Source organism: Rana temporaria, chromosome 9 (genome assembly GCF_905171775.1).
Source record: "Rana temporaria chromosome 9, aRanTem1.1, whole genome shotgun sequence".
Classification (NCBI taxonomy): Eukaryota; Metazoa; Chordata; class Amphibia; order Anura; family Ranidae; genus Rana; species Rana temporaria.
This window is the reverse complement of record NC_053497.1, coordinates 39,082,650-39,096,483: the sequence shown is the minus strand read 5'-3', so window position 1 is coordinate 39,096,483 and position 13,834 is coordinate 39,082,650. Positions and strand designations below refer to the sequence as shown.

At 42.3% G+C, this 13,834-nt stretch overlaps 1 protein-coding gene across 2 annotated transcripts in view; it reads left to right on the top strand.

The window, feature by feature from the left end:
- The window catches only part of LOC120913359 (cytochrome P450 2H2-like), a 30,994-nt gene extending 25,202 nt beyond the window's left edge, over nucleotides 1–5,792 (top strand). For both annotated transcript variants that reach the window (XM_040323238.1, XM_040323236.1), the window contains 2 exons: nucleotides 4,492–4,633; nucleotides 4,810–5,792. In XM_040323238.1, the coding sequence (XP_040179172.1) occupies nucleotides 4,492–4,633; nucleotides 4,810–4,991 (324 nt within the window). In that variant the 3' untranslated portion in view covers nucleotides 4,992–5,792. The remainder of the gene's footprint in view (nucleotides 1–4,491; nucleotides 4,634–4,809) is intronic.
- Nucleotides 5,793–13,834: the final 8,042 nt, after the last annotated feature.

Sequence of the window (13,834 nt, the reverse complement as noted above, 5' to 3'; positions counted from 1 at the left end):
TGGGGGCACCCCATGCCGTTTATTTCCCTTATTTTTTCTTTAATGGCATTTTTTTTTCATTGAGCTGTCTGCGGGAAACCCCAATGACAGCTGATGACTCATCGGTTGTTAAGGACAAAGCAGCCTTAACCACCTCAATGCTGGGCACTTTCATCCCCGTCCTGCCCAGGCCAATTTTCAGCTTTCAGTGCTGTTGCACTTTCAATGATAATTACTCAGTCATGCAACACTGTACACATATGAATTTGTTATAATTTGTTTAGACAAACATAGCTTTCTTTTGGTGGCATTTAATCATCACTGGGTTCTTTATGTTTTTTCACTATAAATTACATTTTTATACAATTTTATACATAAGTAATTTTCTAAGTAATTTTCTTCATAAATTTTGACCAAAATGTATACTGCTACATTTCTTTGGTAAAAATAACCCAGACAGTGCATATTTTTTGGTCTTTGTGAAAGTTATAGATGCTACAAGCTATTGTACCAATCATTGAAAATTGATCATGCCTGATGTACTGACAGCCAATCTAATTTCTTAAGGCCCTAACATGCCAAGTCTGTACAAATACCCCCCAAATGACCCCTTTTTGGAATGTAGACAGCAAAGGTAACAATATTGTTGAATGGATAAGCAGATCCTCAAATTTGAAAGCACCTCATCCCATGAAATATATGAATGACTAAAAAGGGGAATTGGGTACCTGGAGACCCTGGGATTATAAGACGGTGCTGATAAATTGTGAAGGACACAATAGTTTGAAAAAATAGAAAAGATTTTTAATAAATTTTATCATACAAATATTAAATAAATAATTTGAAAAAACAAGACCAGCTGAAGTTTAGAACATAGACAGACTTCAGTATCGTAGAACAACTTGTTGCAGTTTTAGTTCGCTCAACATGTTTCGCTCTTTTGAGCTTCTTCAGGAGTGTTTAGAACTAACTGCAATGGATTGAAAGAGAAAATCAATATAAAACAGGTGGTCAACACAATAGTATTAATGAATACAATTATACAAATTGATATGTCACAGCATAATTTTGACTCATGAAAGTGTTGTAGTAATTGAATGAACAATCAATATAAACAATGTAACTATTCCTGAATTAGAAATATTTTGACAGAAGGGGAGCGCAAAGCCACTTACCTCAACATATAAGGTTTTAAAACAACAATGGCGTATCATACGAATCAATCAGGTGAATAACAATCCTGATTGGAATGAGCCTAGGAAGACAATTTCACGACTGATGTAGCATTATGTCCCTAAACCATAATAAAAAAAAAAGGCCAGAATCAATAAATGTTGAAAGGAAGTCTTGGGAAAGTTTTCAAAGAGAAGCACATCTCAAAGAGAAAAAAAAACAAAAAGTTTTTTATATTAATAATACCTTTGAGGATTTAGAATACATGACTGAATCAAGTCACACAAAAAGAAGTATGCATCATCCATGTATAACCACTGAAAAGGAAGGATGTCTATGTACACTCTCCCGGCAGGAAGTGGTTAAGATATTAATACGGTCGAGAACTTTACTAATATGCACTATATTGCCAAAAGTATTGGGACACCCCCCAAATCATTGGATTCAGGTGTTCCAATCACCTCCATTGCCTCAAGTGTATAAAATCAAGCACCTAGGCATGCAGACTATGGGCTAGATTCAGATAGTCCGCCGTAACTTTGTGCGGGCGTAGCGTATCTCAGATACGCTACGCCGCCGTAACTTAGTGAGGCAGGTTCTGTATTCACAAAGAACCTGCGCCCTAAGTTACGGCGGCGTAGTGTAAATCTGCCGGCGTAAGCGTGCCTAATTCAAATTGTGAAGAGGTGGGAATGTTTTATGCAAATAAAACATGACCCCACGTAAATGACGTCTCTAACGAAAGGCGCATGCGCCGTCCGTGAACGTATCCCAGTGTGCATGCTCCTAATCACGTCGCAAATAGTCAATGCTTTCAACGTGAACGTAATTTACGATAAGCCCTATTCGCGAAGGACTTACGCAAACAACGTAAAATTCAACGCTGTCCCGATGTCCATACTTAACATTGGCTATGCCTCATATAGCAGGCATAACTTTACGCCGGAAAAAGCCTTACGTAAACGACGTAAAAAAATCCACCGGGCGCACGTACGTTTCTGAATCGGCGTATCTAGCTCATTTGCATATTCTACGCGGAAATCAGCGGAAGCGCCACCTAGCGGCCAGCGGAAATATGCACCCTAAGATACGACGGCGTAGGAGACTTACGCCGGTCGTATCTTAGCAACATTTAAGCGTATCTCAGTTTGAGCATACGCTTAAAGTTGTGATGGCGCGGATTCGGACTTACGACAGCGTATCTACTGATACACCCATCGTAAGGCCTGGTACACACGAGCAAACATGTACGATGAAAGCGGTCCGTCGGACCGTTTTCACCGTACATGCCTGCCAGAGGGCTTCTGTACGATGGTTGTACTAACCATCGTACAGAAGTCTGCGCGTAAACAATACGCGGGGCGTGTCCGCGTCGTCGCCGCGACGATGACGCGGCGATGACGCGGAGACGTGGGCGGGCCTGCCATTTAAAGGCTTCCACGCATGCGTCAAAGTCATTCGACGCATGCGAGGGACGGCGGGCGCCTGGACATGTACGGTAGGTCTGTACTGACGACCGTACATGTCCGAGCGGGCAGGATTCCAGCGGCTGGTTTTAAAACACGTCCACGAATATTTGCCCGCTGGGAAAAGGCCCGGCGGGCAAATGTTTGCTGGAATTCGGCCCGCTCGCGCCTACACACGACCGAACATGTATGCTGAAACTGGCCCGCGGACCAGTTTCAGCATACATGTTTGGTCGTGTGTACGGGGCCTAAGTGTTACTGAATCTAGCCCTATTTCTACAAACATTTGTGAAAGAATGGGTTGCTCTCAGGAGCTCAGTGAAAAGTGTGGTACCATGATAGGTTGCCACCTGTGCATTAAGTTTTCCTTTCTACTAAATATGCCACGGTCAACTGTTAATGGTATTGTAACAAAGTGGAAGCAACTGGGAACAACAGCAACTCAGCCACAAAGTGGTAGGCCACATAAAATGATAGAGCGGGGTCAGCGCATGTTAAAGCGCACAGTGCGCAGATGTCGCCAACTTTCTGTAGAGTCAATAGCTACAGACCTCCAAACTTCATGTGACCTTCAGATTAATACAGCAACAGTGTGTAGAGAGCTTCATAGAAGGGGTTTCAATGGAGCAGCTGCATCCAAGCCTTACATCACCAAGTGCAATGTAAAGCGTCGGATGCAGTGGTGTAAAGAACGTTGCCACTGGACTCTAGAGCAGTGAAGATGTGTTCTCTGGAGTGACAAATCACGCTACACTGTCTGGCAATCCGATGGACGTGTTTTGGGTTTGGCGGTTGCCAGGGGAAGGGTAATTGCCTGACTGCATTGTGCCAACTGTAAAGTTTGGTGGAGGGGGGGGTTATGGTGTGGGGTTGATTTTTAGGGGTTGGGCTTTTCCCCTTAGTTCTAGAGAAGGGAACTCTTAAGCATACCAAGAAATGTTGGATAAAAAAAATACTGTGATTTATTTTCTTTAGAATAACAAAAGATAGAAATCTGCAACAAAGTTTGTTAAAATCCTTGCAATGTACATAGATCACCCAAAGGGGAATGTTTTTTTCTCAACAAAGGTAGAGTTACGCTTTAAGCCAGCCTTTATAGGAAGGTGGAGGCCTGAAACTGCTCAATTTGTGGAGACAAAAGTACCTGTAGTTCACTTTAATTTAATACAGACACACGAGGAGCATGCTGATACACACATACACACATTAACGTGCACACATTTTTTATCTTAAGCACTATTCTTTTTGGCATTGTTTTATATTCTGTATTATAATATTTTATAATATATTTAGCACGATCTTGTAATTTAATGCTATTTTGTTATTATACACACCTTTTATTTTTACACAAGAACGAAAGGACTTTAATTTGAGAACATCTCACCAATAAAAGGTGTTTCTGTATGTTTTGTGAAATATCAAAAACAAAACAAAAAAAAACTGATTATAACAGAGGGTTCATCAAGAGCACTATGGACGAATGTTCCCCAGGCACATGTGTTCGCCATCTGGACATCCTTGTTTCATTGGTCTCAAGTGTTGGATAGGGTCTCACTATGGGCTAATCCTAGGACCACTAAGTAGACAAGGTCTTGTGAACCAACGTGTATTCTGGACTCCTGATCAGACCTAGGATTGATGTACCATGGAACCTGAGTGTGTATGAAGAGCTGGCCGGGAATAATCAGAGTCTCAGTTCACCGCCACTGCAAAGCTGTACCATGGGTTGCAGTCTACATTCCTTTTAGGCTTTATAATACTTTCTTCTTTTTAATATTTTAGTACTTTTTGCAATTCTACTTTTTGTAATACTGCCTTCTTTTTTTGTGCCTAAATCTGTTTCCAGTTAACCAATTATTTTTTTGAATTTTAGGGAACTTTGGTGTTTCCAATCCTAACTTCAGTCTTGAAGGACCCCAAACACTTCAAAAATCCTCACAAATTTGACCCTGGACATTTTCTAAATGAGAATGGTAGCTTTGAGAAGAATGATGCCTTCATGCCATTTTCAGCAGGTACCATCCTGTAGTTAATTAACAGTATAGATAGTAATTTTTGAATAGACAGTGGGTTCTTAATTTAAACCATGCTTGTGTTTCAAAACATAGGCTTAATTCACAAAGCTAATTTATCAGAAATGGACCTTTATTTTCAAAAAGTGACAGTCGTGTTTTCTCTCTTTTTATCCCAGGAAAACGTATGTGTTTGGGGGAGGGTCTGGCTCGCATGGAACTCTTCCTCGTTTTTACAACCATTCTGCAAAGATTTACTCTGAAACCCACCGTGGACAGAAAGTACATAGAAATTACACCACAACCCAACAGCAATGCCGCTTTAGCTCGTGAATATGAGATGTTGGCTGTACTTCGCTGAAAGACCATTATGTATTCTGGTGTTATTGAATATATTATTCCTGTTTTAGGCTTCATGCACATTGGATGTTTTTACAGCTTCTGCTAGGGGCATCTGGCTTATTTTTTTCCTGTCTATAAACCTCCCTTCATGTTGGCCTGTGTCCATGCACACATATGATTTTATCAGCGTTTAGTGTCAGGGACTTTTAGAAGCAATAACCCACTGCCACAGCAGACTTCTGGCAGAATTTTTTTGCAAATGCAGGTAAATGCGTATTAATGCTAAGCATGTTTAGCTATTCAGCGTTAATTCATTTCAATGGTTAGAATAAATTATTATTCTGGCCAATGAAATGAAATAACGCTCAATCATCTGAGGTCTGTAAACATTCCTAAATACGCCTTAACACTGCCGACGGCTGCCGACATCGGGTGTTACGCTGGACAGGTAAGTGTCCATTTATTAAAAGTCAGTAGCTGCAGTATTTGTAGCTGCTGGCGTAACAAAAAAATTGGGTGGACCTCCGCTTTAAGAAGACCTATAACTTTACAATTAGTAAATAATGATGCAATATCTTTTAGACATTCATTGTAAAAGGTTCTATAAACCAAGAGTCTTGGAACGATAGCACCTGCTGGGGTCCTGAATTTATTTCAAAGCAGGACATCATTTGACTGGAATCTGTCTATTAACCCCTTGATTGTGTTCTCTCTGGATACATTATTGTAGGCCCTGCTAGGCCCAGGAACAGTATGTGAATAATTCAGTGTTATATTTAATACACTTTAAAATATGAAATAAAGTACCCATTAAAACACACTGACCTTTTTTGTTAGAAAAGTCTTGGATGCAGTGAAACGTATGTAGGATTCCCTAACTTGAACATGAACCCATGGCTAGATGAGGATTGTGTGTTAAGGTGGGGCAGTGTTTTTATAGGTGGAAACTTAGCTTGCTCGTGTGACTGCATATATAAAAACCCCACCAGGATAAAGCACCTCAAAGGCTACTATAAAATATAATTCATTGGACATCAAAAGTGCAAAAAACAGTACAAACCCATTAACTGAGTCAGTCCGCTACTCAAAGAGGGGGAACCCTAGCTTCCAAGCATCCCCGGCCCCTCCATTTCTCCCACACAGAGAACCCTCCCCCCAGTCTAGTGTTCCAAAAAGGGGACCCTATCACCTAATCTCCCCTTAAAATACCCAGTCCTCCCCTCCACCGGCTGGTGGAAACCTCCAAGGACACTCAAAGAGGGCAAATGGCCCAGGAAATCCTGAATAGGTTAAAAAATGCAGTCTGATAAAAAAATAGGTTGAAAGAAGTCTCATGAATGCATAAACAGTCCTGATCTGGTTGCACCAACACTATATATTGAGCTGCCTGCATCACAGGGTGAAAGACTGGGACAATCCCTAATATATACAGTTCTGTGATGAATACAAGTGATGAGACTAATCCATGTCTGTGAATTCAAAATAAATCAGTTCTTCCGGTAAATCACAAGCTGCAATCCCTGTCCTCTCTGCTAGATCCAGACTGGGGAGGAGAGATCCCTCCATGGCCACATGTGGATGGATCTACTGTGAGGGATAAAGTTAGCTGTGAAGTAATTCACTGGCATGCTGCATAAGACACATTGCCATACATTGGATCTCACACCTCCAAGTCCAGAAAGGGAACTCTCCTCTCCGTATACAATCCACACTGTACACATGCAGGCTGTGTGTGATCACCAAGCACAATATTCAGACTCCAGGCTGTATGGTGAGATCCAATGTATGGCAATGTGTATTATGCAGCATGTCCGTGAATTACTTCACAGCTAACTTTATTGAAGACGGCAAAGAATACAAAGAACATTAGGAAATGTAGGAAAATTTGTGGTATAGAGCAGTGGTCATCAACCCTGTCCTGCAGGGCCCACTAACAGGCCAGGTTTTATGTATTACCTTGGGGAGATGCAGTCTAGAATACTGCAATCACTGAGGAGCAAATGATATCAGCTGTGATGTATTTCAGTTATCTTGCAAACCTGGCCTGTTAGTGGGCCCTGCAGGACAGGGTTGATGACCACTGGAGGAGTCGGTAAAATCATTAAAATACAATCAAATTTGTAGCACAAAAAAGATGGATGAAATCATCCTTTTTTAAACCGAAGTGAAGGCCTTTTTGTGACAATTGTGAAGCAGTTGCTTCAGAGCATGTATGGTTGAGGTTTGTTGGGCCAATGACACCCCAGCCATGGGGACGTTCCCAGTAAAACTGGGTCACATACTTGTTTTGAACAGCATAATGTATAGGCAGAGGAGTGAGGTTGAACAAGGGTATAGGGTCCTGCCCTGAGTGTCGGGGGGGGGGGGGGGGGGGCTTGTGTTTTATAGTTGATGTTGGTCTGAGATATAGTGGAGAGAGACATATGAGAGGATATTAGGTTCAGAAAAGAAGAGTAAAGGTAGAGAATTGAGACAGGGTGAAAAAGGAAAAGGGGTTAGCAATCCCCGGGGGGGGGGGGGGGACTGGGTCATCAAGGGAGTGTTGTGTACGTTGCTCCTCGCTCATACGCGAGAGTCTCTATGAAAGTTGCAGATCCCTCCACCCACGGAGAGATCTCTCCTCCCCAGCCTGGATCTAGCAGAGAGGACAGGGATTGCAGCTTGTGATTTACCGGAAACACTGATTCATTTTGTTTTCACAGACATGGATTAGTCTCATTCCTGCTTTACTTGTATTCATCACAGAACTGTATATAAGAGGGATTGTCCCAGTTATTCACCTTGTGAAGCAGGTAGCTCACATAGGGTCTGTTTGTCCATTTTTCATACATCCGCTGAGGGATGAAAATTGGACATCAATGCATTTCTATGGAAAAACGGATGTAAACGGAAGATCATCCATTTATATTTATTTATATATCTGTATCCATCAATACCTGTTTTTTGAAAAGGATCAAAGTCATATTTTTACCTCTAGCAAAAAATCGTACTGCGCTAATTCAAAACACCTGGATCAAGCGGCAACAGAAAATGTTATACAACACCAATGAACAATTATAAAGGAAAAGCTGCGCTATAAGTGAACCTATATGGTACTGACTACCATACATACATAATCATAAAAATGCGAAAGTGAAAAATTTGGACATTAAAAAAAGTGTATATGTAACACATATCTAGTGAACAAATTGACCAGTCCAACCTTATCTATGTGACTATAAATGTGAAAAACAAAATAAGTGATAACTTATTTCCAGGACCAATTGAGGTCAAAAGAAAATAAGGGATGAAAAATATGAATGAGAACTCAGTCTGTGTGTACAGGTCAAAAAATTAAAATGTAAATGAAAACAATAATGAAAAAACAGTCCTCCAAGTTCAAATTAGCAATGAATGCTGATGATAATGTGAAGCAAAAAACAAAAATGTCCAAATAATCAAATATCCACGGTGCAAAACTTAATCCACAAAATCCACCTAGGTAAACACTGCCGCTTACCAGATATGAATGATCTCTTGTTATAGGAGATCGATACTCGCATATGGCTAATAACCCATACTGGGGTATCTGTTTCATATAGTGAACGCCTCTGCTCCCAAAGATGTGTGTCTCAGACAGTATATCGGATCCAGGGTATCGCCACATAAGAACAGATGGCATATAATACTAGAAGTGCTATAAAATCTCACATCTCATATACTGTAAATACAACAGTGCATCATTTAGCAGTAACTGTCAAGGTGGCAGTGAATGTTGCTCTGACACCACCTTTAGGTTCTAGATTCCCTCTCCTGTAGCACTACCCCCAGAGGAGCCACTGGATTGTTTGGGTCCTTTTGCCCCGTAACAGTTTGCAATGGGCTTTAATGAACAGGAAACACCTTGTAAAGGAAGATGAGTCAGACACAAAATGCGACAACAGTAATGACAAAGCAGTCATGAGTAAGGCCCCTTTCACACAGGGCAGATCTGCTGGATGGGCTCCACTAGCCCAGCGGGGGATCGCTCCATTGATCCCTAATGAGCAGGCAGATTACAGGTCTGTTTCTGCTCACTGTGCAGGGATGGACCTGTCAGAGCCCTGCTGTTCTCTATGGGGAGATTGTATGAAAATGGAAAGCCTGTCCATTTTCATCAAATCCTATCCACTGGACGGATGGTAAACATATCGCCATCAGTCTGTTTTAAGCGGATCCTGCCGGTTTGGATGGCAGGTGGGTATCAGTGGAAACATCTCCTCTGACATCCGCCTACCCATAGAAGTCAATTGGTGTCTGAAAAACGGACAGATCCCTTACATTGCTTCAATACTGCGAGGGCAAGAGCAATTCATAAAGCACATTAATTTAAAACCATCTGTGCAACTGACACAGGCAATCATCAGGTCAGAAGTGTGCCTCAAATAGGGTATGATGTTACACAAACAGGGGTACCCTCATCCTTAAACTAGTAATATGTAAAGAGGAGAGCCCAGTGCGGTCCCAATCATGCCCCTGGCAAAAAATGAAAACATTAGTATCTCTGTACCCAGGTTTTTATAAAAAATATATAACATTTTATTTATACAAATTCATTAAAAACAATTACAGCAGTGCATTTATACTTGTTGAAGTGATGATAAGTTGTCCCCAATAGATGATGGGAATACAAGATATAGTAGATCTTGATATATAATTCTCGATGTTTGATGGTAGAGACCACTTCTTCAGGAGGAATTAATCTCTATTATCTACAAAATAATAAATCATATTAATAATCTTATATCAAATTAACCATAACGTAAGATATACAGAAGCAAAGAAAAAAAAATACAATGAAAAAAAGAACCATATAAACACAGAATTTTTGGTTATTGCATTGCTTACCCAGGATAGCCAGAAATCTGTAATAAAATGGCTATCCTGGGTAAGCAATGCAATGACCAAAAATGCCATGCCTGGCTGTCCGAGCCCAAATGGGAGGTTTCCAGAAAGAGTGGCATGTCCCTAGACTTATCCTAATTGTCTGGAACATTTCCCCACTGCTAATACTGTCCCTGACAGATGGATGACCTTTCCATACACTGTCCACATGTGAATGTGTGCAAAACCCAGGAGCCAGGGACTTAAATGGACTCTGCTTGACCCAAGATGGCCACCTGAGCCAGGTGGGCTGTCAGTATCAAACAGGATCACTGCCCCAGTGACCTACGAAACCATAGAGGAACCATGTTCCTCCTGACCTCCTCTCCTCATGCATTTCCGCTGCAGTTGAGCTCCAAGGTGACAACAGGCAGGGAGAATCAATTGGCACAAATGTTGCTGCAGTTTACTGCCAAATTGCATCCAGTGATGAAGAGGAGGGTTAAAGTGTAGGTCCACCCTAATATTGGTGGTCAGAGATTGGGGGGGCAATTGCAGAGGAGGGGAGGTAATTACAGAGATGGGGTGCAAATACAGAGGAAGGGGGTGCAAATACAGAGGAGGAGGGTGAAAATACAGAGGAGGAGGGTGCAAATACAGAGATAAGGGGGCAATTAAAGGAGGGAGGTGAAAATACAGAGGAGGGGGTAATTACAGAGGAGGGGGGAATACAGAGGAGGGGGTGAAAATACAAAGGAGGGGGGACAATTACAGTAGAGGTGGGGTGAAAATACAGAGGAGGGGGGAATACAGAAGAAGGGGGACAATTACAGAAGAGAGGGGTGAAAATACAGAGGAGGGGGGACAATTACAGAAGAGGAGGGTGAAAATACAGAGGAGGGGGGACAATTACAGAAGAGGGGGAGGTGAAAATACAGAGGAGGGATGACAATTACAGAAGAGGGGGGTGAAAATACCGAGGAGGGGGGGAATACAGAGGAGGGGGGGAATACAGAGGAGGGGGGACAATTACAGAAGAGGGAGGTGAAAATACAGAGGAAAGGGGGAATACAGAAGAGGGGGGGCAAATACAGAAGAGGGGGGTGAAAATACAGAGGAGGGGGGACTATTACAGAAGAGGGGGGTGAAAATACAGAGGAGGGGGGAAAATACAGAGGAGGGGGGACAATTACAGAAGAGGGGGGTGAAAATACAGAAGAGGGGGGGGTGAAAATACAGAAGAGGGGGGTGAAAATACAGAGGAGGAGGGGGGTGAAAATACAGAGGAGGAGGGGGGAGAAAATACAGAGGAGGAGGGGAGAAAATACAGAGGAGGGGGAATACAGAGTCCAAACATAAGGGAGAGAGAGAGGTGACAGGCAGCTGCTGGTACGGAAGTTTTTAATAAAATAAATGCTTAAATACAATCCACTCACTCTTCATGTTAGAGCTGTATATGTCAGTCTGTGAAGTCGGCTGACCCATTCTCCCCTCTGATCCATGCTGCTGTTATCACTGAATCACTGGAGGAAACAGAGCCGCGGGAAACTCATGTGAACTGTCAGCCTCTGATGATGGAGGCGTGGTTAAGCCTCTGGAATGCTCTGATTGGTCACAGCAATCCCAGGCACACAGCACATTGCAGTTTCCCCGGTATCCTTGGCTTCTTCCAGTGTTTCAATGATAACAGCAGCGTGGATCGGAGGGGAGAATGGGACAGCCGACTTCACAGACTGACATGCCTACAGCTCTGACAAGAGTGAGTGGGTTGTATTTAAACATTTATTTTAATAAAAACGTCCGCACCAGCAGCTGCCTGTCACCTCTCTCTCTCCTCCTTTTGATTGCTCTGTAATTGCTTCCCCCGCCCGCCGCTCCGACCCCCCTGCTGTCCGGGTCCCACTCTGTGCTGGGGCTTAAAAGGAGGGCGACTGTCATGGTAAATTTTCCGCCCTGGGCGGCGCTGGCTCCGTAAGGCAAGTGCACATGTTGCCTTGCACTAGCGCCAGCCCTGTGCCAGCCCCACTCACACCTGTATAAATGTCAGCCCCTCCACACCTGTATATATGTCAGCCCCTTATTCCTGTATATATGCCAGCCCCCCTCACACCTGTACATAAATCTGGAAACACACAAGCCTATGGCCCCTTCCTGTACACAAACAGCCCCCTCACTTTCCTTGACAGCCCCTTCTTGTAAATGGGATCTTCCTACCTAGACCCAGCTCGTTTTTAGAAAGCTGACACAGAGGAGCACAGTACAGGCAGCTCACATGAGGGGTGCACATGCACATAGTAGCCAGAGGTGACAGTAAAGAGCTTGATGTCTGAGCTCAATGACACAGAGAGCAGTAGAAGCAGCACGATTGTTTCTATAGTGCACAACATGGCTCCCCTTTACCCGTCCTACCTTCTTCTGGCCCCGGCGGGCCACTTACAGTTCTATCGGCTGTACCTCCTGATGGTGGCCCTGACCCCAGGGTAGACCTAACATGTGACCCTTGCTTGGTGCCCAAAAAGGAGGAAAGTATGGAGGATATGATAATCAACTACCCACCTAACCTTGCAACAAGCATTAATGAAGTTTGACCTACATCTTTTTACTGAAGTGGAAACTGTTAAAAAAACAAACCCCTAGGGCAAAAGTAAAACTGCTGTAACTTTACAGTCACCAAGACATGCCATAACTGACTCCAAGTGTCAGAATTCTGGGATGCCAAAATGTCATACCTATATCAAGCTCTGTATTTTGTGCACTGTCACACAGAACTTTATTACAGCTTAGAGCTTTTCTGATTAACCACTTACGGACCACCTGCCGTCGTTATACGTCACTACTTTGAAGAGCAGCTAGCTACCATACTGTAACTCCAGTATCCTCTTCAAGACTAAGAGTGAGTGGCCGGCTTCAAGATAAAAGTGGTCATAGACCTCCTCTGCATCTCAAAACATGCAACTTGTAGAATTCTTTCGCCTATGGAGATTTTTAAGGGTAAAAGTTTGTCGCCATTTCACGAGCGGGCGCAAATTTGAAGCGTGACATGTTGTGTATCAATTTACTGTACTAACATTATCTTTCACAATATAAAATTAATTGGGCTAGCTTTACTGTTGTCTTATTTTTTTATTCAAAAAAGTTTTTTTTTTTTCAAAAAAAGTGTGCTTGTAAGACCGCTGCACAAATACAGTGTGACAAAAAGTATTGCAATGACCACCATTTTATTCTCTATGGTTTTAGGAAAAATATATATAATGTTTGGGGGGTTCTAAGTAATTTTCTAGCAAAAAAAAATGTTTTTAACACCAAATCTCAGAAAGAGGATCGGTCCTTAAAGTGCATGTATACACCCAGTGAAGTGAACAGCCTCAGATGATACACAGGGATGAACCAAATCTCCCTACATAAGTTTTACATGTATATCTGCTGTCTTCACATTTATATACTGTTTATAAAGTTCAGATCGTTTTAAGAAATGTTCTCTTCCTGTTTAACACAGAGTGTGATGTCTGGGCATACATCCAAGATAGCTAAAATTGCTGATTGGAGGAAAGGCACACACCCCTCTCATAATAGGCAGAGGCTCAGAGGTGTTTTGTAACAGGGCCAGCTCCCTGCTAATCTATGTATAGCAACCTCCCCTGACAGAAATGTCAGGCTGCTTTTATCTGTGTCTGAGACCGAGAATTTGTCCGGAGTTATCAGGCTGATAACAGAGTCAGGAGAGAGCTACGGGACTTAGCTCTTTGAAGAGAGATAACAAAATACTGCAGATTTATGTGCCCAGCTCAAATTTCATGAATTGTGTTTACATCCACTTTAAGTGGTTAATAGTATATAGCTTTAGTCAATTACCTCTTGAGAAGACTTTGAGTGAAGTACAACAAAAATGTTCCAGATACACAATAGTTATGACAGAGACAAATTAGTTGTTTAATACACCATCTCGTTATGCTGGGCTCCTCCCGAATGACAACATGACTATCAATATGAAAAGTTTATTTCACAGATATTGCATTTTTT